Genomic DNA, 25,818 nt, shown 5'->3' on the forward strand with positions numbered 1-25,818 from the left:
CATCCGACTGCCCCAAATTATACTCCAACCCTGACTCCGCAAATCTTGCACAAAACAACCCTGGGAAAGGTATTACAGGATAGAGAGCGAGAGGTTCTAGCCAAACAAAGAACAGAATTAATCCAGAAAATCTCCCAACTAAATACAAGTCCTGAAGCTTTGACAATTCCAGTAACTATTGGACCAGTTGTTCCTTTGTACGGGGATACAGGGGAGTCCAAGGACTCCGGTTATTACCCCAACTGTAATACAGCCGAGAAAAGAGCCATCGATTGTAGATGATCAGGCAAGTGAATGTGAGTCTGTGATTTCCTTGATGGATTTACCAGTAAGGGAACCGGAAAGAAAAAGAACACTCCTTTCACTTCGAGAGAAATTCAAATGGGATCAACTTCAGGTACTAGAAATGTCACAGTAGTGACTCCTGAAGAAATTGAAAGATGGAGCTGGGAATTAGAAAAACAAAATCCTCAGCCGAAACCATTAGATATTTACAAACTAAGAATAGAAATTGAAGAACTATCAGCTGGAAATATGCGGTTGGACAGACTGAACACCCTGACGGAGGAGGAATTGTTATTCATTTGTAGAAGTCTAACCCGAAATACCAGAATATATCATGAGAAATTAATGGACACTGCGGCTAGTATGGGAATAGATGTTAGCAAATCGAAAGTCTTACAAAAACCCTACCGAGCAGAATTCACAGACAAGGATTTGGAAAACATGAATGTGTCAGGAAAGAAGGTACAGATTAGAGAATTGATAAATCTGTTACAAAAATGGGGAGACTTAGATAAATGGAAGGCCAGGTGGGCCAAGAAAAAGGAAGATAATAGATCAAAGCAAATGACATCTGAATACGTGTTACAAGAAGCAGACAAGGCAGAAAAATTGTATCCTATGCGAGAAGTGCCAGGTGGAAAGTATGTGCTTGTTCCATGGTCCAGACAAGATATTGTGTCTTTTATTAATGACTTCCCAAAACTACGAGAAAAACCTGTAGATTGGTACAGACAGGTCGAGAGATTTGTGAAGGTCCAGAAGTCTCTCTGGAAAGATTTAGATGGGTTCTTCGACATTGTAGTGCCTGTAGATCTGTGGACAGAATGTAAAATTGCTATTGATTGGCCTAGTGAGGAATACCCAAGAGATCCAAACACAGGGGCAACTTCAGCAGAAGTAATGAAAAAGTACAATCAGGTAATGTTGTATCTGAAAGGAAAGGTGCCTGCAAATGAAACTGATTGGACTCGAATAGACAGAACTACCCAGAATAGAGATGAAACTGTGCACTCCTATTATGAACGATTGTTACAGGTGTTCAAGACGTACTATTGTGTTTTTATCCAGGAGCCTAAATCGATATTTCTATTTTATGCCCTTGTTCGGTTATAATCAATATTAAGCAAGGCTACTTCCCCAGACTCCTAGAAAGCACAACGAGTTCTCTAAACAAACCAAACCTCCAGCAACCTGGGAAATCCCCCTTGCTTTTGTTTTGATTTCATCCTAGAACTCCTGTAAAGCACTGTAAGAACGGCCAGTTCTTAGTGACATCTTTATTGACGTCTTATGTCCAACCTTACGTCAAACCCGGCACCTTTCAGGTATAAATATACCAACGTTGCCTTAAGCAAACACGGTGGTAGTTTTGGAGCAGAGCAGCTATCTACTTGCCCGAGAGCCCAGCTGATGCGAGAGCCCGCGGACGCTGCCCCTCCCTTTTGACGCACTGAGAGAGACGCTGTCTTTTCTCCTGCCGAGAAATCCAGCTCCGGTGTTTCCAGATACCTTGGCGGGTTACTGGGATATCGAGTCCTGAGAGAGAAATACAAGACCTCCTGCTTTCTAATACCCAGGTACGGAGCTGACTAAAACCTTAGAGAGAATTCTTGACTCAGATTCTTGGCAAAACAAACTTAACTTAAACTGCTACTTACTTACTCCTTCCCACGTATTAGGCTTAGGTCAGGTACACCGGGGTAGGCGTATTTAGAAGCACCAGTTGAGCACGTTAGTCAATGTATATAAGTATGTATATATTTCATCTATTTTAAAGTATCTTATGGCTAAGAAACCATATCAATGCTTTTACAGTATTATTTCTTAATCCTCCTTTTACTGTACACACTTTACTTTACTATGAGTATTGCAATTGTGGCAATTCATTTCTCTTGTATGAGAGAAGACTGCTCAATAAATAACAACCTTTTATTGAAAATGCCCGTCTCTCTTTTCTCTGCACTCTGGTGAAACTAAGTATGCACACTTGACTGAGTGAAATAGCTGTCTATTGTTTTCACACGACTCTAGAGATACACTCTTATTCTGAGGGAGTAAAGTTGTCATGTTATATGGTTGTCAGAAGCTAATCCCTTCTTGTCTATCCAGGGAGGTTAAACTCCTCCTCGTTTATTCGAGAAAGTTTCTAGTGACCTCTGAGCTAGCTGGCAAAAACTTAAGTCTAATATAGTCAGTAGAGACCTAGTCGAACTCAGTCCTACGTCTACACTGCTGAATATATTATTCCAATGCGCAGAGCCTATTGGGAATATAGGAACTACACTACAGTACAGTGGTCTAGACAACATCGAGATGAAAGACATGACCCACTTCATTTACAGATTTGTGCTAGGATTAAGGCCTAAGATTTCACAGAGGATCAAAGACAATAAAATCTGTTGGCAGTCTAAACCAATTGATGAAGTCCTGAAATATGCTAAATATTGCGAGGATGATTTGGCAGATAAACGGAAGGAATTAAAAGAAAAAGTCATGTGGGCACAGGTAAAATTAGCAGAACACCAAGAACAGCAGTTAAATAAATTGACCAGTAATCAGAATCAAGGCCCCGGGGGTGGGGGAAAGCCCAGAGTAAAGATGAGCCGAGAGGGGGCCAAAAAGAAGTTCCCCTGTCACGGGTGCGGACAAATAGGTCACTGGAGAGACGAGTGTCCAGCTGTACAGAATGGTAATGTACAAATACATGATTTAAATCCACAGACGCAGAATGAGAAACCACGGAAGACCCAGCAACAGTTAAAGCAGAATCAGTTGCCTCGTGCACCTAGACAAAATTATAGGAGCAAAGCACAACAGGGTGAAGACACCGAAGTGTGGGAAGGAAGGGAGAATAAAAATGCAGCAACTTCACAATTTCTGTTAAATGATACGTTTCTCTGTGATGACACCTACTGACGGTGCCTGAGGGGGGAGGACGAGGAGTGCGTACTTGGCGCCTCCTTGCCGGTGGACCAGACAGGGCCATACATTGAAGGAAACGTTGAAGGAAATTACGTCACCTTTCTGTTGGACACTGGTGCCACCCGTTCTACTGTGAGAACAGCAGACGTTCCAAACCTACCCCTCTTGGGAGAAGCAATCCGGGTAGTTGGCGTTTCTAATCAGCTAATTAGTACCCCAGTTACAAAACCCATGGAGATTACAATTGAAAATTTTAAAGAGATGCATAGATTTGTTGTTTGCGACTCCAGTCCTGTAAACCTGCTAGGACGAGATTTGCTGTGTAAAATGAACTGCACTATCTTTTGCACACCAAATGGCGTTGAAATTCAAACCCCAGACGAAGATGGAATATACAAATTAATGCTAGCAAGACCCGACTCAGAAATTAAAAGACTGACAATAAAAGACTTACCTGAAGAGCTCCAAGAAACAGTGAAACCCGAAGTAAGGGATTTTACTGGAAAAGATGTAGGATTAATGGAAAATGTTGACCCAATTAAAATAGCCATAAAAGAAAATGCAGTATACCCAAATATTAAACAGTACAAAATGAGTGCAGAGGTGAAAGCCGGGGTTGCCACTGAAATAAAAAGATTGTTTGAAGCCAAAATCATACAAGAAGTGATGAGCAGTCCATGCAATTCGCCCATAATTGGAATCAATAAACCTAGCGGTAAGTACAGGGTAGTACAGGACCTGCGCAAGGTTAACAAAATTGTGGTTCCTTGTTGTCCTGTCGTGCCAAACCCTGCAGTGATTCTATACCAAATTCCAATGAATGTTAGCGTCATTGACTTATGCCATGCATTCTTTTCAATCCCATTGCATCCAGACAGCAAATTTCTTTTCTCATTTGAGTTTGACAGTCACGTGTATGTCTGGAATCGCGTCCCTCGGGGGTATACAGAAAGCCCCTCAATTTTTAATCAGATTCTGAAAAAGTGCCTTGAAACCCTAATCAGTTTTGGTGCAGTACATAGACGACCTCTTGGTGGCGTCTAAAAGTCGAAGAGACTGTGTGACTGACACAATTGCCTTGCTGAACCATTTAGGTGAGGTAGGACAAAATATCACCGGAAAAGCTGCAGTTCTGTACCACATCAGTGAAATAACTGGGGCACCAGATAGAGAGAGGTATCAGGAAAGTCACCACAGAAAGAATCAGGATAATTCGAAACATGGAATTGCCAAATACCCAGAAGGAAATCAGAATGTTCCTTGGAGTTGTAGGATACTGTAGGCAGTGGATTGTGGGATTTGAAGTCCTAGCTAGACCATTGATAAAAATGACAAAGAAAGGAGCAAAGGACCCAGTGGAGTGGGATGACGAAAGCATGACAGCTTTTATAAAATTACGAGAATGTCTCTGTACTGCTCCTGCCTTAGGAATGCCTGATTACTCGAAAGATTTTGCACTGTTCTGTGACACACGAGACAATTGTGCACTCTCAGTCCTGACCCAAATTCAAGGTTTGACTCGACGTCCAGTGGCATACTTTTCTTCCACATTGGACCCAGAAGCAGCTGGATTACCTGGGTGTTTGAAAGCTGTAGCTGCAACTTGCATGAGTCTTGAACAATAGCTGATCCTGAAACAGAGGTGCTGCGGAGCACTCTGTCCGAAATTTCCAGAGACCCAGGGGGGTTTTGGGAAACCTTAAGTGCTGGCGGAGCACTTTGCTGGGAAATTCGATAACCCAATCGGGGTTCTGACTGATAGCTGCAGTGAGGGTGGAGCGCAGGCGTTGCTTCCAAACTGCGGGTGCTGGTCTTACCTTGGTGGTCCTGTCCTGATCCTAATCTGGTCTTCCTGTCCTGTCCTGGGGTCTATACAGCACCTGGTGGCCTACTGGCGACTGTCGTTTCTTGGGTTTATCCTGTGCTTAACTGACCCGTGGCCAGGGTTGGTCTCCACACCATTCTAGGTAAATATAAATCTGAGGGAACCCATTCATTTTTTATTCTCTATTTTCTTGCTTTGAATAAAATTGTACTTGCCTTTTATTCCTTTTTCTTACCTCCCTTTGCTGACAAATGATAAAGTCCTACATTATAGTTGTTATACTAGCATGTTCCAATTTTTCCCCATCCTATAAGTACTGTTCTACATATTGTTCATAAAATATAGATGTTCCTTTTCTTCACCCATCCTTTAGTCGATTCAAAGTAATTACACTGTCTTATTAGTATGGTTTATTTCTAGCTTCCCTATAGTTACATGGTATCTCAGAATTTCCGTAGTACAATTTAAAGTTCTTTTCCGTACCCACCTTCTAGGGGTAATTCAACTGTGACATTTTAGTATGTTCCTTATTTTCCCCGTCCTTTAGTTACTACATATCAAGTCTAAAATCTGAAACTGCTTACTAGCATGTTCCCTGTTCTTACCTTCCTTTAGACTTATAAATGGTTGGTCTTATTTACTTTCTATTTGGATACGTGCTCTTTATAATTTTAGTTATTGACAGTTTAATTGCTGTAAACATCTTACTCTCTGATCTCGATGAAGACTAGATAAAGATTTTAAAAACGTCTCGTGTCTCTGGTTATTCTATGAGTGCACAGAAAATAAAGTAAATGGTATTTTTGTATTTTGTGACTGCCTTTCTTTTACAGCTAGCTCCCTGATCCATTGTGATCATAGGTACCCGTAGCAGTGGATTGGTAAGTCGGGTACAATAGAAATAAATAGGAAGGAACTGGGTTACTGTTAGAAGTGTGTAGGTTACTGGTCAATGAATACGATAAATTGAATTTATGGGCCCAAAGTGTATATGGTAAATTTATGGTCGGGTGACCTGCGCGCTCTATCAGTTGTCCCATTTATTTCTCAGTTGATTGAGGGCCAAGAAGGGATCTCGTTGAAATGCCTTGTACCACCATATGAACAGGAGCCTGCCATGCCCTATGGTGTGTAATGTATGTAGAAGGGGGTTGGTGGCAGGTTTTAGACTTCTAATATCCCACTGTGTGGTCAGGGCTTGCCTAATAGCGCCATAGATCAGAAACGCTCCCCCAAGCTAGGGGTGCTGTTCTTGTAGCTCCGAGATCCTCAGAGGGACTCAGCCTGAAAATAGATCCTCCAAGTCTAGTATGCCCAGCCGCCACCCTGACCGCTAATGCACTACTTGCAAGAATACAGTTTCCAAGCGGCAGCGCCATGAGTTATCCACTGGGGAATAATGGTGCCGGGTATTGGTGTAGGGGAATCCCTGCTGCAAGCAACCTAGGGCTGTGTTCACAAGGAGCAAATGGGGACGACGACTGGTAGACCTGGGCAATACTAGGCCATGAAGATGCCTCTCTTACAGCTGTGCAAACATGAATCCGGATTCCCATTGATGAAGGGCAGCTAACCAACGTGCTACCCACTGGAGTTGTGTTGGTAGGTAATATTGGGAAGAATCTGGTGCTCTTATTCTGAAACCATGTAGTTGGGAGCTGGACCTTGGACAATGTTATTCTTCTGCTTCCTTCCCCTCATATAAAGTCCAGTAGAAGGGAGTCCAGTTCACAGAACTTTCGAGGGCACACAAGAATCGGGAGATTAGTTAAAAAAATAAGAATAAAGAAGGCTGAGCAACATCATAATTTTCAACAGGGCTATGTGGTCCAGCATAGACAATGGATAGGTGGTGAGCCAGAATGAGTTCTGTGAACTGAACAATCTAATAGCCTTACTCAGGTTGCCGTCATGAAGGTCCGCCTGTTTGTTGTCTATTTGAATATCTAGGTATTAGAAAATGTGGGTGCCCATAATAAGATACCAACACCCATATGAACTTCTCCTTTGTCAGATTATCTATGAAGGGCCTTTATTATAATTAACTTATATCCCAGATTATATCCCAGACAGTCAGTCAATTACCTTTACTTTAGAGGTCAGAGGGGTTAGATTATCATGAAAGTCTCAAAGATGGATAATTATGTTGCCTGCAGATCAGGAAATGACAAAGGTTTGGTCTTTTATAGGTATACCTCAATTATGGCTACACTCCCCTATCTTGGTCTCCAACGGTTCAAGGGGCAGAGCAAATAGTAAGGGTGATAAGGGGAACCCCTGCCAAATGACCCTGGCCACTGGGGAGGGGCTTGATATATGCTGTTCAGTTTTGCCTCCTGCCATGGGGTTAGAGTAAAGCTGTAGGATTCAGCCTAAAGGTTGCAGGCTGAATCCAAAGCACTGTAGGACCCAATACGTACAATCCCAGTTTAGCATTTCAGAGGACTATTCCAGGTCAAGTGACCAAAATGCCGATTGGGGCCACCTCTGAAGGCACCTCCTCCATGGTAGATTAGAGACGTCTAATGTTAAGGGAGGTACTACAGCATGGGATAAAGCCATTCTGGTCTGGGTGAACCAGGTCTAGCAGGAGGGGCAGAATGCACTCCGCTATTGTTTTACTATCGATTTTTAAGTGTGTTGTGAAGAGGGAAATTGGATTGTGTGACAGAGGCACACAAGGCTGAACCACGCATGCCTCTACGTCGTCCTAACCACGAATGCGTCTAAACCACGAATGCCTTTACCATGCAATTTCGTGGTAAGATCATGATTGGTAAGGTGATATACGTGGTAAAGGTTACCTCTACCCCGACCCCCGCTACTCACTACCCACCTTAAACCCTAAAATCTGATCGCCCTCCCTCGTCCCCCGCCTTGAAGCCCAAAACCTGTCCCGCCCTGCCCTTAAAACTACCCGTTCCCGCCCGACGCCCAACACCCTGCCATCTAACAAAAACGACCAAGACCCCTTAAAAACTCCCCGGAACACCGCCCAAACAACTACCCCGACTCCCTCTCCCTGCCTTAGGCCCTAAAACCATGCCCCTTCCAAAAAACTACCCCTACCCCACCACCCTGAGCCCTAAAACCAACCCCACCTCTAAAAACTCTCCCCAAACTCCAGGCCAGTCCTTAAAACTACCATGATCCCCCTCCCCCTGCCCTAAGCCTTATAACGTTGCCCCATCCAAAATCTACCCTGACCCCCACCCCTAAAAACTACCCCCAAAACCAGGCCCCATCCCTACTTACCTGTCTGCGCCTGGAGCTTAGTGGTACGACGCTTCCTCTTCTTCTTCCTGCACATATTAACACTAGATGCTATCTACCTTAACCATGCATATGCGTGGTTAAGGCAGATGCGTGGTACAGACATGCGTGGTTCAGGCACATGTGGTTCAGGCATGCGTGGCTCAGCCTGGTCTGTAAAGGCTGTTTACCAGGAAATCGTCTTGTATGATGAGAGGTGAGCAGGATACTGACCAGGTTTCAGTATCCAACCAGGGCTTCACCCATGGAGTGTGAAGGGGTCCACAGATCCTTGGCCTTGATGGTGATCTGTCCGGGGGTATTTCAAATGTCACTGTGGACCGTACTGGAAAGGGGTTCTTTCCATCATGTAGGCTGCATTCTTGATGGTAGACCAGGAGTAGAAGGCCCCGGGAAGCATCACCACCCCCTTTTTGTAATTATTTTGGCCACCATGAGTGTGGAAGGGTATGCTCAGACATGAGTCCCTTGCTCATTGCACCATCAGGATTCAAGCAAGCCGGGCCGAAGACGGCTGTAATGCCAGAAACCGGTCCCCGGAAGCTTGTTTCCTTTCCAGTGAAGAATTGGCTTGGTAGTTTGGTCTGCCCTGTTCCCATGATGCACTGGGCCAGGGACAGACTGATTTGCATATAGCCAGGTTCTGAACTGGGATGGTGCAGTGAGCTAAAAAACGGTGATGGATCAGGCCTTGATCTGTTGACTGGGTAGGAGTGTTCTGATTAACTCAGATACTCTGTCCATCACCACCCCCTTTTTGTAATTATTTTGGCCACCATGAGTGTGGAAGGGTATGCTCAGACATGAGTCCCTTGCTCATTGCACCATCAGGATTCAAGCAAGCCGGGCCGAAGACGGCTGTAATGCCAGAAACCGGTCCCCGGAAGCTTGTTTCCTTTCCAGTGAAGAATTGGCTTGGTAGTTTGGTCTGCCCTGTTCCCATGATGCACTGGGCCAGGGACAGACTGATTTGCATATAGCCAGGTTCTGAACTGGGATGGTGCAGTGAGCTAAAAAACGGTGATGGATCAGGCCTTGATCTGTTGACTGGGTAGGAGTGTTCTGATTAACTCAGATACTCTGTCCATCACCACCCCCTTTTTGTAATTATTTTGGCCACCATGAGTGTGGAAGGGTATGCTCAGACATGAGTCCCTTGCTCATTGCACCATCAGGATTCAAGCAAGCCGGGCCGAAGACGGCTGTAATGCCAGAAACCGGTCCCCGGAAGCTTGTTTCCTTTCCAGTGAAGAATTGGCTTGGTAGTTTGGTCTGCCCTGTTCCCATGATGCACTGGGCCAGGGACAGACTGATTTGCATATAGCCAGGTTCTGAACTGGGATGGTGCAGTGAGCTAAAAAACGGTGATGGATCAGGCCTTGATCTGTTGACTGGGTAGGAGTGTTCTGATTAACTCAGATACTCTGTCCATCACCACCCCCTTTTTGTAATTATTTTGGCCACCATGAGTGTGGAAGGGTATGCTCAGACATGAGTCCCTTGCTCATTGCACCATCAGGATTCAAGCAAGCCGGGCCGAAGACGGCTGTAATGCCAGAAACCGGTCCCCGGAAGCTTGTTTCCTTTCCAGTGAAGAATTGGCTTGGTAGTTTGGTCTGCCCTGTTCCCATGATGCACTGGGCCAGGGACAGACTGATTTGCATATAGCCAGGTTCTGAACTGGGATGGTGCAGTGAGCTAAAAAACGGTGATGGATCAGGCCTTGATCTGTTGACTGGGTAGGAGTGTTCTGATTAACTCAGATACTCTGTCCATCACCACCCCCTTTTTGTAATTATTTTGGCCACCATGAGTGTGGAAGGGTATGCTCAGACATGAGTCCCTTGCTCATTGCACCATCAGGATTCAAGCAAGCCGGGCCGAAGACGGCTGTAATGCCAGAAACCGGTCCCCGGAAGCTTGTTTCCTTTCCAGTGAAGAATTGGCTTGGTAGTTTGGTCTGCCCTGTTCCCATGATGCACTGGGCCAGGGACAGACTGATTTGCATATAGCCAGGTTCTGAACTGGGATGGTGCAGTGAGCTAAAAAACGGTGATGGATCAGGCCTTGATCTGTTGACTGGGTAGGAGTGTTCTGATTAACTCAGATACTCTGTCCATCACCACCCCCTTTTTGTAATTATTTTGGCCACCATGAGTGTGGAAGGGTATGCTCAGACATGAGTCCCTTGCTCATTGCACCATCAGGATTCAAGCAAGCCGGGCCGAAGACGGCTGTAATGCCAGAAACCGGTCCCCGGAAGCTTGTTTCCTTTCCAGTGAAGAATTGGCTTGGTAGTTTGGTCTGCCCTGTTCCCATGATGCACTGGGCCAGGGACAGACTGATTTGCATATAGCCAGGTTCTGAACTGGGATGGTGCAGTGAGCTAAAAAACGGTGATGGATCAGGCCTTGATCTGTTGACTGGGTAGGAGTGTTCTGATTAACTCAGATACTCTGTCCATCACCACCCCCTTTTTGTAATTACCCGGGAAGAGAATAGCAAGAGACATGAGGGGTGCGATGGAAGGAACTGGGCCGGCGACATCAATGGAGGTCACCATGGTTGAAGCAGAAGGAAGATTGTTCACGCAAATCGTGGTGGAAGGACCGAGAGGTACCAATGATGGGACAGCACACGGCATCGACCCAGTGCTCACAGGATAAACATCCAAACCAGTTGACGGAAAGAAACAATCTAACATTGGATCCATGTGCATTACCAATAATAGATAGAGTTACCATAACTTGTGACTCGAGAACATTTTCAGAGTAAAACAAATTGCACACTTTCAAGCCCAACACCAGATGGCAGGAGGGTGTGCAGCATGTGTATCTACAGCTACACATCATACAAAAATTACTCTGGGGACATATTGCAGCCACAGAATGTACTAGCACGTCTAGTTTTCTTCTTGAGTCGTTGTTGAAACCACCTGGGTGCTACTGACATGGCCTCAAATTGGTGGATGGTGACCACTTCCTAGTGGATTCTGGCTCATTTATCGCCCAAGGAGGGTGATACCGAAGCCAGAATGTACACAACTGGACCACAAGCGGAATTATCATGGGAAGTGCCCCCCTTGGCATGGGCCAACGGGGGCACTTCCCATACTGGGCTCAACAATTTCTCCAAAGTACAAGGGCACACCACTTATGTGGGTGGGCCTAAAGGGCCCCCACAGGAGTGGACCACAATTGTAATTATTCAAAGACTACATTGACACTACTTTCACTTCACATGGTCGCTGTTGTGACCCGCACAAGTGGGGTACTGGTTGTATTGATAGATGGTTGATAGATGGTTGGGAATGCATGATGGCTTGACTTCTGTTGATCTGCAGACATTCTGGAACTTTCCCCTTATAGAATGGCGAGACATGGTTACCCTGTATGCCAATAGACCTTTTGCAAAAAATACCACAGCTACCCATCCCAACAATCAATATAATTAAAAATAAGAAGCTAGACATGTTAATGTAGTGTTTGTGGATCTTATCTATCCTAAGCAACTGGTACACCCAGGCAAGTGGGGTACACCTTCTTTTGGGGGGAGAAGTGTGGGAATGCAGGTTAGTAAAACATTCTCATTCGTTTTTGAATTTCTATATTTTTGTTTGCCAAATGTAAGTCAGTGTGCACAAACATTTTTTTGAAAACAATTCCCCAGAGTAAAGGTGATCTAAAATTTGGAGTGCTACAAAATATCCCATATCCCTAATTAGAGATTTCTGGGTACATTTAAAAGTTGCATTGCTTTCCTTCATACCTATTTATTAATCATAACTGTTTTCCTTCTTAAGTGAAGATTGTGTTGATTCACAAATTAAATTCATTGTAAGCCACTGCTTTGTTAACAGAACAGGGTATCATAGGCTTTCTGGCACCTGACAAAAACTGTGCATACCTTGAACTGGAGGAGTCAGATGGACATTACAGTACGTAGCTTTTGTAGATCAGTTATCAATGAAAACCCTTACAAATTAAAATCTTGTAGTGTATTTCCCTTTTCTGTCATACTTATTTTCACCATTATTTTATTTCAAATCTTGAATGGTAAATACAAATTACCTCTTGCACAATCTTGCCTAGTTTTCCGAAGTTTATAGTTTTCTAGATTCAACCAGGCAGGACGTTGACACCACTTACCCCACCCAAGTTAGGAGTACGTAGGTCCCTACTTCTCTTATCAAATTACTCATTTCTCCATGATTCGCCATCAAATGTCTGCCTTGTGCCACTTTAGTAGTCACTCACTCACATCTCTTATGATGTCAATGCTAACTCACAGGTTTTTTTTGGAAGAAATAATTCCCACTCACTAATGGGTAAGTCTGGGTTCCCTGCCCAATCGTTCCTTGTGATATCAGAGTACACTTCTTGTTTGTATCTCATATCTATGCCCGCTATCTACTTGTTTTTTGTTAATTTTATTTTTTATATAGTTGCAAGTTCCTCATTGTTTCTTATATCACTGTCAATTCCTTGGTTGTCTCTGGTTTAAGTTGTGCTTGACTGCTTTTCGCCTGTGGAGCCCATGATGTCCCTTTGGTCATCAATGTTCAATCCCAGCTGGCCTCTTCTAACATCAGTACCCATATTCTGTCTCTTGTGGAGTCTGCCTTAACCCACTGCTGGTCTCTATTATGCCTCCTATCTACTATTCCTTTGTAGCACTATCAATGCCCACTTGAATAAAGAAAAAATGTATTGTTTTTGAATTCTAAGAAAACCTAAGCATGACTGAGATAAAGAGCTACATCAGCCATGTTCAAGTGCTATTGGTACCTGCTAAGCTGTTGCGCCTCTTCAAAGGTTATGTTTGTGCTCAATGGCTTGTACGCAAAGCCCAAGACACGGAATCCATCCTTTGTGTAGTGTCGTAGCATCTCAGAGAAGTCAGCGGGAACTGTTGGGGAAACAGATGAATCAGAAAAGCACAGCACTCTGCCTGCATCTGTTTCACCTTCAAGCCTGTAGCATTCATGCAAATTACATCCAGCTCCTACAATGACATCTACAGAAATTAATTTTTGGGGGAAGGGGTGAAGTGGCACACAAGGTGCAACAGGTAAAACTGTACATATCTATTTAGGAGTATAAAGATATTCATACATATTAACCGCATGCGTGCGGCGCGAATTCCCCGCCCATGCTGACTCCGCCTTGCGCGGGCGGAGTCATGACGGAACTGTTCCGTCATGAGCACAGCTCAACCGACGCTCATGACGGAACCGTTCCGTCATAAGCATCGAAGGGGTTAAACATCTTGCATTTATTAAACTAAACTTACAGTTAGATTTCACTTGATGTCCATGGCTGAGAATATATGTTTACCTCATCAAGTACAGCAAACAAAAGTTTAATGGTGGGCAGGTCACTCTGGTAACTATTTTAAGATCTGAATGCCACACCTACAAATGCTCCCCACTGTAATTTTCAGAGATAATGTAAAAGCAGGTAGGGCATTGAAGGACACCTTGTGAAGCAAGAATACAATTCTTTGTGGTAGAATACAGAGATTTAATTTACCAAAAGCCATGGTGATGGTGCAGTGAGTGAACCAGAAGGATTACAGCTGGGACACAGGAATACCCCTTACTGCCTCTGGCAACACCATGAGTCTCTGAGCATTACCTGTCTCACTGCTGCAGAGGCTGGCCACCAATTCAGGAGCTCCCTTCATGTAGACATCAGTGCCGGTGCCACCAGCGCAACGGACGACAACACTCATCCTCTGCAAGGCAGAGGAGAACGGGAAGCGACGTAGGACCCCAATCTGGATTGTATGCCCCTGTGGTAGGGGAGGTAAGTAAAGAAAATGGTAATAATGAGTTCAACGCTTTCATGGGGTTGGGCGATATAGGGAAGCAGCTATAAGACACTGGCCAGTATAAGAATCGCAAGCAAAAACAGTGGTCGATGCCACACTGTCTGCTATGAAATTGTTTCATTTATATGGTGCAGTTAGAGTTAGTTATATCTGAATAAACTTCGCAACTCATTCCTACGCAATCCTACCACCTGTGAGACCTACCGGATTGTTTGGAAATCTGATTCACTGTCAGTCAGTCCATGTCTGATGGTGACAGGGGAGATAAAGGAGGTATCTGGAAAGAGGAAATCATAGGAAAGAGGCACTGAGCAAGCAGGTCAACCAGGGGAACGATAATGCAATGCGTGTAGTCAACTTTAATCATCAGGCTGATGTGTTTGGAAGGATGAAGGAGAGACAAGAATGCAGCAGAACGGGTAATGAGGGAGCAGGAGGCTGAAGCATGTAGAAATTGTGAATGGACGATCATGCAAAGAACCAGTCTTGCAGTTAAAATTGATGGTAGACTGATAAGGGAGATACTGGGGATCCACTACTGTTTGTAGTCATGCCTTGTATGTTGCCTCTCTGATTAAAACAGTAATCAACCAGCATACACCTAAAGAGGAAGGTAGTACTAGGGGGTACTAACAACATCTTTCCTTATTTCCTCACATGCTTTCTTTAAGGAAGACGCATCTTGGTGCCATTCCACTGGTCTAGCCTAAAATGGCTTGGTGTGATATTAAAGAGCCAAAAACCTCACACTAGTTTATGGCTCCGACAAAGAGCTTGTGCTAAAGGTCCAATCAGCGTTTGGGAGATTGATCGAACGCATCCTGTGTGGAAGACTGTTTAGGACGAGTTCAATGGCATGTTCACTTCAGGATTTCTGGGACAAAAGCAAAATGTTACTTACCATGTAACCACCTGTTTGTATCCTGGATGTTTGTAATTTGGTATTCTTGAAATAAGTTTTGAGTCACAATACCCGTTGTGACTCTTGCCTTAGTCAACTATGCACCAGGACAAAGACTTCAACTCAACTTATAATTTGAACAGAAGATACAAAATATCTGTAATCATGTTAGAATCCACTGATGCCCCAAGTGCTTCGACCCCCACATGGTAGGGGCCTCTTGAAAGAGGTACTTGTAGCGGGATGTAACATTGGAGGCTGGTGGTGTGCCGAAGCAAGTATTTGTGGGAACCATGGTGCACCATAGACAGTCTGGACCAGGCAATGGAAGTCTGGTCAGGGTCTGCTCTATATTTCAAAGGCGCTCTGGTGGCCATCTTGAATCGTGTGTGAGTCTGGGTGTGGTCCCTCTATCAACAGGGACATGCCCTGCCAAATACGGCTTCTCAGTGCGGTTAGCTGAAGGAGAAGCAGCAGCATCTAGAGACTCCCAAGCAGAACTTGACTAGGATAAAGATTGGTGCTAGGAAAAAGATAGAGACAAGTAAGTGTACCATTAGTTTGGGAGGATGGGTAGCCTCCCTATTTGAACAAGATATAAGAAACTTTAAGGGATCACATTGGGGTAAAATCTTGGGTACGGAGGGGCTCGTGGGCCACAAGACTTGAGCTGATTTGCTTTGGGTGCTCATTACTCTGGAATATCCATGCTTAATTTCAGTGTGGTCTTTGGTGCTAAGTTCAGACAGTAGTCTCCACATCTTGCGCAAAATCAACAGAAGTGCCTTCAAGTCTTCAGGGCTCAAAAGCCAAAGAACTTAAGACCAAAGTTTGGAACACTGTCAAGCAGTAACAGTAGATGACTTTCCCCATTAGAGGATGATATAGGCGATTGAGTGCAAGAATAAGTACTGAACACTTAAGGAAGAATTTTGATGTTAATACCTGTCAATTTGTTTATTTCGGAAGATTATTCCATAAAGCATACAAACATAAAGGACATACAATTATTTTAATTACATAAGTTGAAAAGTGAAACATTTTTATCAATCAATTATTAGAATCATCATAAATCATTTGCTAAAACTCCCTAGTCTAAAAACCTGTACAGTTTAGAACAGACTACATCTTGTACATGGAAAGTGTAGGGGTCAGATATCGTGGCTGATATGCTTATTCTAATGTCACAGTTGTTTTGAACAATACACTGCTTGTCTTAGTTCCTGGGTTCCCGCAAGGCAAGTGATTTCATGGCAAATTACAGTTTTATCTAGGTTAAAATTAAGTTAAAAGCACCACCAAGTTAAAATATAAGACCATTCCCTTTCCTTATTATGGCGACTGAGAATAGATAGCTGCTTACTGCAAAATCTATGTAAGTGGACATGTTGTTCCTCAAAATTCTTAGCACCTCCAGATACCTTTGTACACCAAGATATTTGCATAGTGGTCGTATCTACTTCCCTCTTGGTTTTTTATATGCTTAACAGAAGAACATTACATAGTGTAATGTTTCGTTCTGTAGCTTGGAACATAAGGTGCATGTGGATGTACTACCGATCCTCCCACTTGCAACCAGCGAGGCCATAAACAATCCTAGTTCAAGTGTGTCCTCGCGGAATTTTAAGTAAAGTGATTTTGCTATTGCTTAAGTGGTAGGTCGAGAAAGACCTCATAGCTTGGTGTATCCTTGATGGAGAAAAATTGTTGTGTCAGCCTGCCATGAGTAAAGGAGCTGTGGAGGTTTGCCTGGATGAACTCCCAGTAGCAAGTTTTTACTTGTACTTTGGACGTGGCTGCCAGCTAACCAGGGTCTGCCCAGAAGTGGCCGAGGTCCAACTTGTCAAGCCAAATATGGATATATTTAAACCATGTAAGACGGATATCTAGAGTCAACAGTTCCTTTACTGCCTTCCGATATGTGATAAGCTCCTCGGTCATCCATAGTCTTACCCAATATAATAAGGGTCTAAGTCTAGCTAGGTCTCCCACTCTTTTTAACCCCTTCGATGCTGGTGACGGAACCGTTCCGTCATCAGTCACGGCTGAGCTGTGCTGATGACGGAACGGTTCCGCCACGACCGCGCCCTGTTCTGGAATGTCCAGCACAGGGGCGGAATCGGCGCCGCGGTCAAGGTGTTAAAGCAATGTCTAAAAACACAGGGATTAGGGGAGTGCTAATAGAGAGGTGGAGGAGTGAACGTAAAAACTTGTTTTCACTAGTTGTAAGAAGATCTGAATTCACATAGCCCCACATAGAGCAGCGGATTCAGCCCTTAACTTAAACAGTTCTATAGCGGGGAGGACTGCCCTCGAGGTTGCCCCCAGAAATCTCCAATAAATCACTGAAGCTTGATGCTGGACCACTGCCCTGTGCTTTTCAATGTGGGATATTCATGACATTATTCACAGATATTCAAATCTATGCATCCGTTCCATGGTTTCATTTTCCAGGGTTAAAGGTTTCTCGAATACCTTATGGGGTCGAACTGCCATGAACTTTGATTTGGAAATATTTATCTCAAGGCCCTTAGGTAAGCAATAGGCATTGAAGTTGGCCAGGAGCAATCAGAGGCCCATGGGATTGTGGGATATTCGGAGGGTATCGTCTGCAAAGAGAAGTGTGGGAACCCCAACCCCATCTAGTTTTGGTGCATCTGTATTCCCTTTTGATAGTGCGCCTACCACATCGTTGACATAAAGGGAGAATAGGATAGGGGCTAGGACACACCCCTGCCTCACACCTCTACAGATTGAAATCTTGTCAGATAATTGCCCCTGGTTGCCAGCGAACTTGGGCATAGTTGCTCTGATGGAGATTTGCTATTTGCCCAAATAGTGTCTCTGGTATTCCCATGTCCTTTAAGGATGACCACAACAGCCCTGTAGGAACAAGATCTAAGGCTGCTCTGAGATCAACAAATAAAGTCTAAATATGTCCTTCTCTAAGTTTGGTGTAATTCCAAAGGATAAGCAACAGACTTAAGACTTGATCAATGGCATTGCCTTTCGGTCTAAACCCTGCTTGGTATAGGATCATAATTTCCCTTCCCTGGATTCACTCATTAAGCTTATCGAGCAATTGCCTGACATACACCTTCTGGCCAGTATCCAGGACGCTAATAGGCCTATAGTTCGAGGAAAGACCCTAATATCCCTTTTTAAAGAAGGGAATCATTTCTGCTCCTTTCCATATGTCGGTTATAGGGATTCCCTCCATTACAGCATTAGTCAAACAGTTTAAGTCTGGGGCCCATATAGACAGATTGTGGGGGTATAGATCGCCTGGGATTTTATCTTGACCTGGAGCTCTGCCCTGTTGAATTAAAGCTATTGCGCTTCTAGTGTCCTCGATGGCAAATAGGGTTCAAGATGGATGTCTTGTGGAGGGACATAGAGATAAGGTGGTATGTCAATAGGTGGAGATTCATACAGACGGGTAAAGTGTTCTACGCATATGTCAGGGTTCAGAAGACAATCTATCTGAGGGTTTGAGAACCTGCTCCCATTAGCAATTATTTTTCAAAAAAGTGCATCGTCCCCTATTTTGGTAGCCATCACTAAATCAGCCCAGCATGTATCCTCCCAGGCTCTCTTCGCCAATTTTGATTGTTTTCTTATACGTTCAGACCTCCAGTAGGTTTTTGTTTTTAAGACAGTTATCAATGCTTTTTTTGAGTCATGCATCCTTTTGTGTACCGCAGATTACTTTCCTCACTATGGAACTTGACTGGGGTTTTTGTTGGGAGAGGTTTAGTCAAGATCTTTTTCAGGGATATCGTCAGGGTAGCATGTATGGCTGTTACTATATTTTTGGTAGGAATGAATGTAGTTGGAGCACATAAGGCCTCGACAAAGGCTTCATATACTTTAACAAGGGTATCTAGATTTTATATCACTGTTACCCATTTAATGAACCTACAGTTATTTGCCATTAGTGGAATTATGGATTCTGGTAATGAGGGACTGGAGGGAGGGGTTTAGAAAATGGCAGAAGAGTTTACCATGAAGAGAGTAGTGGTCCCTCTCGTCTCTATCATCAATGTGAAAGTCTTGCAAACTTTCCCACATTGTAACTTTAATTAGGATGTAGTCTAGTTTGGATAAGTATCGACCTTTCCTAAAAGTGTGGGTTCCCTGTTTGTCGAAGGGAGACCTTCCTTTACATGCTCTCAGCCCATGTGGAGTGGTGTGGCTCACTGGTTAGAGGTGGCAGACCCAGAAGCAGAGAACGGCCCGGGACCAGGGTTCAATTTCCGACACGGCAGGGTCGTGGGCCAGGGTCAGCGGCGGACTCGATAATTCTCGCCTCGGTGCCTACTCTAACCAGGGATCACACTCAGCAACTCTGGGCATTAGCTTGCCTCATCTCTACAACGGCCCCCCACATTCGCCGGGGATGCCTGGTTTCACCTTGGAGATACCCAGTAGGGACCATCTCACAGGGATAGCCAGGATGGGTTCCCCAGCGGTCTACAGCGCCACGACGCCTCAGGGCAGCAGTGTGCTTTACAAGACACATACATTTACATTTACATTTGTTATGGTAAATTGGACTATTTGCATTGGTGAGACAGTGCACATTTCTTGGTATTAAGGGTAGGTATGCCCCAGCTCTCGACTTCCTCATCGAGGAGCATGTCGTACTCATACATTGGTACAAAGTTTATGTTAAGGTCTCTTCCTATGACTACCTGGGGCTTAGGATCAATTAAGGAAACAGAGTGTTGTAGGATAGCCAAAGTAGGTGTTTCTATGTCCCCGTTCTTCGGCGTACAATAGACATTATAAATAAGGCACCCTGTTTTCCGGTTTTACAGCTTTTTACAGATAAATACAGAGAGAAATCGATTTGTTTTCTATCTGCATTTATTTTTAAAAGTGGATTAATACAGAAAAGTGTCCTACTGTTATGTGATTCTCCGTGCGGTCTTTCATGAATTATAGGCCAGCAGCTGAGCAGATGGACAGTATGGAAATTAAAAAACAGTATGACATTCCTTTAAATAAAGGCATATGTCAACATACATTTATGGTATAAGGCTAGTATTTATCAGTGGATGTATTGTTATGTAAAATTTGCCAGCTTAAATCGCTAAAGCACGACAGATATCAAAGTATGCGTGCACGTCTATCAGTTAAATAAATATGAAAATGTACAGTTTTACAACTTCATTTATACGCAAAACACAAAATAGATATGGATAAATACAGATAAAATGGACAAAAAATAAATATGGATAAATATAGATGGAAATGTTAAGAAAATAAATACCACAAAACCGGGAGCTCTAATTATAAATATACATGCATATTCCCGCAGAGAAGGGCATTTTTAGTCCCAGTATGTCAGATGATACAATGTCTAGGACCTCTATAGAGCCATTTAGATGAATTCTTATCCAAACAAGCAGGCCCCCTGACGCTCGACCATGGGCCGATGGAACAGCGTTCCCATTATTTGTGATATATCCCAGTTAGTAGACTGCCTCAGTGGCCCAGGTTTCTTGAAAGATACAAATGTCAAACTCTTCAATATATTTTCTCCAAACTGGTGCAGACAAGTTGGTTTTGATGCAAGCAATATTACAACACAAAATGTTGTTTATTCCATTGGAATGGACTCCAAAGCTAGTAGGTGTATTCCCCAAATCCATGTGAGTATCGGGATAATGGCAAGTTTTGAATTGGAAACTGGGCTGGTCTGCTTGGCTCAGCAAGGAGGAGCAGAAGTGCATAGTACCTGGGTATTCACATGCTCATTGGTTCATACAGGGTTTCTCAAGACGTTAAGTACCATATTTCCCAGTGTTAAAGTTGGAGGCCCCATACTACGCTCTTCTCCTATGATGGGAGAATGCAGATTTATTGTGGAGGAGAGGGTGATTATGCCTCCTGTAAGCCCCTTTTTTGTCCATGGTCCACAACTCCGACTGGGAACCAAGCTGACTTTGTAATTGGTAAGTAAATATTGTACGTCCATGTACAACAGTAGTTCGTAGGGGTTATGGGTTGGAATGTTGAATATTGGCTGACCAGGGTTGGAAGCAAGGCCATCATTATGACTGCTATACTTGTTGAAATGTGGCAGAAATAACTGGGGTCTATCAAAATAGCCCAGTGGAAGTGCCTCTATTTTCCCTGGCATTGGTTGGAAATTGGAAAGTCGCCTAAAGAGAATGTCTATTGTCGCAGGAGATTGGAAGTTCACTAGAACACAGTCCTCAGGGCATTCCTTTGGATGAATGCCTAGCCATGAAGTTCTTCTTACTGCTATGACGTCTTAGGCTGTATCGCTGGGGCATCTCAAGTTGGTTTTTATCCATTTGGCAGATTTATTCTTCAGGGCCACTTAATCTTCTAGAGTTCCTGTGGGCAGCACTGGCACATTTTTGAGAACTATCAGGTTGGGTGTGCATTTCGGGGGGGAGTTGGGGAGGTGTTATGGCCATTTTTGATTTACTAGCTTCAGCCTGTCTGGCCTGCCCACGCAGGAATAGTTTTAAGAGTGGGTATGTTTTGGGGATTAGGAGAGCATCTAGTCTGGTTTCTTTGCTGTGGGTTATTGCAGGGGCAATGGCCATGCAGGGATCAGGTCTTTCTCCTACGACTAGTGATACTTGGCTTTTTCAGATCTTCAAAGACTTATCTGTGAAGCCAAGTTATCTAACCTGGAACAAGTTCTGCTTTTAGGATCTCTTTCAAGTGGTTGACACATGTTTCTACTATCTTCTTTATGGCAGTTGTCGAGACACCCATGGCTGCCTCACTTGCTATATTTGTGTGTTGCTCGGGAGGCTAATCAGTGAGTTGTGGGTTTATGTCACTTACTGTAGCTAGAAGCCCGATAGAAGAAGTTTGCTGTTTTGGTTGTACTATGTTTTTGGCTTTGGGATCGTGCACCGTTGCTAAAGGTTTGTCATCCGGTGAACTTTTGTTTTTGGGGCAGGATTGGCCGGAGGATCTTAGGATAATGGTTGATTCATGAGCGACTTCTTGTGACAATACAATGGGTTTCGTGGGGGCTCAAAGACTGTAGCGGGGTCACTATTCAAAGATAATCTCCTTTCTGAGAGAGCTATATCAGAGGATACGGCCCTGCCCCTATCACGTTCTCCACAATACGGTCGATTGAAGTATACTTGTTAGCTGAGGTAGTGGAGAGCCCTCCACCACCTGGTAATTTCTTCTCCATTGTTAAATGTAGAGTCGTTGGAATAGTGTTGGACAGAAGTGACCCGTCACAGTTTTGTAGTAAGCTGGCTGGGCCTCAATATTGTCTCCAATTTAGGCTTAAGCCTAAACGGGCAGGGTACTGAGGGCTTTGCAAGGTCTCCCCCTTTGTCTGGTGATCTCTGAAGCTCTGTGGGGTGTGTAGCACAGGAGATACAACAGATGGTGGCATGAATTGACTCCGTTGGCTTTGCAAGTTGCATAGGAGAGCGTGTGGTTAAGATGGAATCTCGGGCACGGACAGATATAGATGTATGTAAGGTGCAGTTTGATGGAGCGAGGTTCAGAATGATATTTTGTTCTGACTCGCAAAGTTAAACTTCCATAACAACATAACCGTATTAATAAGTTTGTGAATGAAATGTACTAATCAACCTAGTTTAAAAATGCATTACAAGACACAAGGGACTAATATATGTGCTTTATGTTGCAACTGAAAGAACGTGAAAAATAATAAAACTAACTTTGTCTATTGTCTTTGTCAGTATTAATGCAGCTATTTAACTAATGGCATGTGCTTATTTGTGTGTGCTTATGTTATGTCTTTTCGTCTTTATGTGACAAAAGCTCGTGAAGAATTCTGCGGCCTATAAGAAGAAGGTAGATATGAAATGCAGCTTTGTGTGCTCTGCTAGGTAACATAAATTAATGGGTTAATAATTAGCAAAGGGGGTGGGTAACAGAATAGATCTCAATTCTTTAATTACTTGATGTCTTGTGTTTGTTTGAATACTAGTTTCCAAAGGAGAGGCTTAAGGCCTAGCGTTTAAAAGATGGTGTTTCAAGTCCTGTCCAGGGAAAGCAAGAGCCTTGCATGGAAACTTTTATCACGTTGAAAAATATTTGCAAACTCAAATGAAAATTGTATTATACGTGCTCTTGGAAGGACTGATACAAGGACAGGAACCGGCAAAGTTTGCCAAGCTAAGGAAGTCACGGCCAGTGACTTGTAAAATGTTTCAATTTAAGGAAGCTGCGTGACTTGAGAATAAGAGACAATGGACTCTAAGAAAAGTCTGATCTAGGTTTGGAGAAAAGTGATGACACCATATGAGCTGACATCAGTCAGCCAATAAGAACACTGGATGGCAGAGAACAATATACTTTTTAGTGAGATTAGCTAGGCAGAAAGGTATAAAAATTGCCCCCATGGGCAGGAGGGCGTCTTCTCGCTTTCCGATTCCTGAAGGGTGTGACGTGCTGAAGGACTTGTTGGCGCACGTAAGGATAATAGACTAAATGACTATTTCTTTTTAGGTGGAGCGAGTTTTAGACAGGGAAAATAGAACTATGGGGATGGAAACTGTTTATTTTACTTAAATCATGCTGATCTACTTTGCTTTGAATTGCCAGTCTAATATGTCTTTTCTCAATAAAAGCTGCTAATAAATTGCTAATAAAGAAAGATTTAATTAAAAATGCTCTTTCTTTGAATAAATAGTTAATAAATGAGATTTTGAAACGACAAGCTGGTCTTGTTGATTCATGGTCTTGTTACCATTAGTTGACCCATTTGCCTTAGTGACTTAATTAAAATGATAAATGTTTTAAAAACCATGGTAAGAAACGTTATACTGCAGTTGAATATAAATGTGTAAATAGTTTTGTGAATAAATCTGATTAATTAGGTCACATGATTCAGTCGCTCAAAAATTGTCTTGTTGGTTCATGGGCCTTGGTAAGTGATTCCTGATTAATGGTGAGTATTGTGGAGTTAGGTAGCGTTGGTGAGACAGTTTTTCATTAGGAGCGCTGCATCAATTACAATCTGGTTGTCTGACAATAATAGGATGGTAATCGGAAAAATGTCACAGAGCCAGGAATATAATAGGTCAAAGGCAGTGTCGTTCAGCTATGCTCCTCTACAGTGATGAGTAATAATGAATGACAACTTACCTCCTCCCCCTGACTTTGGTGAACTGCCACCGCCGCCACCATCAATGACCACACGTGAGTTTATTCCAGTATTTTCCTGTATTCTCCAGGTGTTTCAATGTGTGCAGGAATGGCAACGTCAATTCTGGAGCTTCCACACTCCACATTCCACTGAGCCTGAGTGCAGTGGGATCACGGGTTGCTTTCATTGCTTTGGTGAGAACCTTATTAGAAGCCAAGCAGAGTAGTGGCCCCCCCTCCAGCCGTGTTGATAACTACTGCAGGCACGGCTCCCTGATGCCCTGCCGCACACCCACACCCACCCGTCTCCACGAGCCAGCAGGGTGAAGTTGCGTGGAGTAACGGTAAGGCAGATAGTGAGGTTGCATTAGGATGAATGCAGAGGTGCTGGAGTGTGGGAATGGAGGTTGCAACAGCAATGTATAACAGCAGCTGCAACCTCAGTATGATCAAAAGGCTTTAAAACTCCAAGTCCACATGGAGCGGTTAATCCAACATGTGCGTATCCGAGCACTGAGCCCAGTTTTCATTGTTCTCCAACGCCGGCTCCTTTCCCAGCACCAGCACCTGCCATGACCCCCTTACAGAAACACGAGCTGAATGGATGTGGTGTGGCGCGGCGCGGTGCAGAGTAAATCCCGGTGTAGCGTCAGGGGAGGATGTCAATAGTTTTCCCATTGGGAAATGCACGTTGTTCATGATAGTATGTCCTAATAAAGTAAGGAAAGGTAAAGACTTAAGTGTATTGTAAATCATGTGTGTGCTATCCTTTACCTTTTGTTTTCAGTGATATTGCAGAAAGAGCCAGGATCAATCTAAAAAGAAACTGCTCAGCTGCAGGTCAAAACAGCACATCCTTCAAGTACGGTTCAAGATCCTTACTTGATTGTAAGACAGAATAAGCAATAGCAGCAATCATCCTTCAAAATATCTCCTGTTTCGACAGGATCCACTCCCTGGAAAGCTTTACCCTAACCCCCTCCTGTATGCCTTGTGTCGGTTCGACTTGAGTTTACATATGACTGCAGCTCAAAGGGACGGGCAGCGAGTGGTACTATTCTACCCCTGAGTAAGCATCTGGTTTTGGGAACTCATTGCTGGCGAGGTGGGCACATGTGAATATACAGCACCTCACACTACGAACAGATAGTTACAGAAGTAAAATTTTCCCTTCATAGAATTGGAGACTGTTGAAACACATACTAAACAAAGACTGCAAAGCTGTTTCTTCCCAAAGCAGTGGATAGCAAACAGTTGATACAGGTGTGTGGAACAAGATTTTTAATACAGTCTGTTGAACTAAAGCCTGTTGAAGGGCTTGAATATCCAAACAGTAGTGTTGAGTGAATAAGCGAGTTGTTGACCAGGCAACAGCTTTATAGATGTTAGCTAAATGTTACCTAAGAAAGCCATGCTTCATTTTTGCACATGGTATATGCATAGACGCTATGCTCTTGGCCTTGGAATAGCAGGTTTGGATGAATAGAATGATCCATCTCTCAATGCCTGACTTGGGATTTGGGGTATGCAATGGGAGGTTCAGTAAAGGCTGCAACATTTGTTTTGTTTTAAGGGAGGACTTAGTCCTGTTGAAGCAATAAATGAGCCCCCTCTTAATATCAAGTGTATGTAAAGCTCTTTCTGCTATGGT

The 25,818-nt window shown here is 43.7% G+C and overlaps 1 protein-coding gene across 5 annotated transcripts in view; it reads right to left on the reverse strand.

Annotated features, from left to right (window-relative positions):
* The window catches only part of ATP13A2 (ATPase cation transporting 13A2), an 861,654-nt gene that overhangs the window by 144,572 nt on the left and 691,264 nt on the right, over positions 1-25,818 (reverse strand). For all 5 annotated transcript variants that reach the window (XM_078642867.1, XM_078642866.1, XM_078642870.1 and 2 more), the window contains 2 exons: positions 13,942-14,098; positions 13,093-13,213 (listed from right to left, as the gene is read on the reverse strand). In XM_078642867.1, coding sequence (XP_078498993.1) covers positions 13,093-13,213; positions 13,942-14,098 — 278 coding nt within the window. The remainder of the gene's footprint in view (positions 1-13,092; positions 13,214-13,941; positions 14,099-25,818) is intronic.

This window comes from Lissotriton helveticus, chromosome 5_1, assembly GCF_964261635.1.
Source record: "Lissotriton helveticus chromosome 5_1, aLisHel1.1, whole genome shotgun sequence".
Taxonomy (NCBI): domain Eukaryota; kingdom Metazoa; phylum Chordata; class Amphibia; order Caudata; family Salamandridae; genus Lissotriton; species Lissotriton helveticus.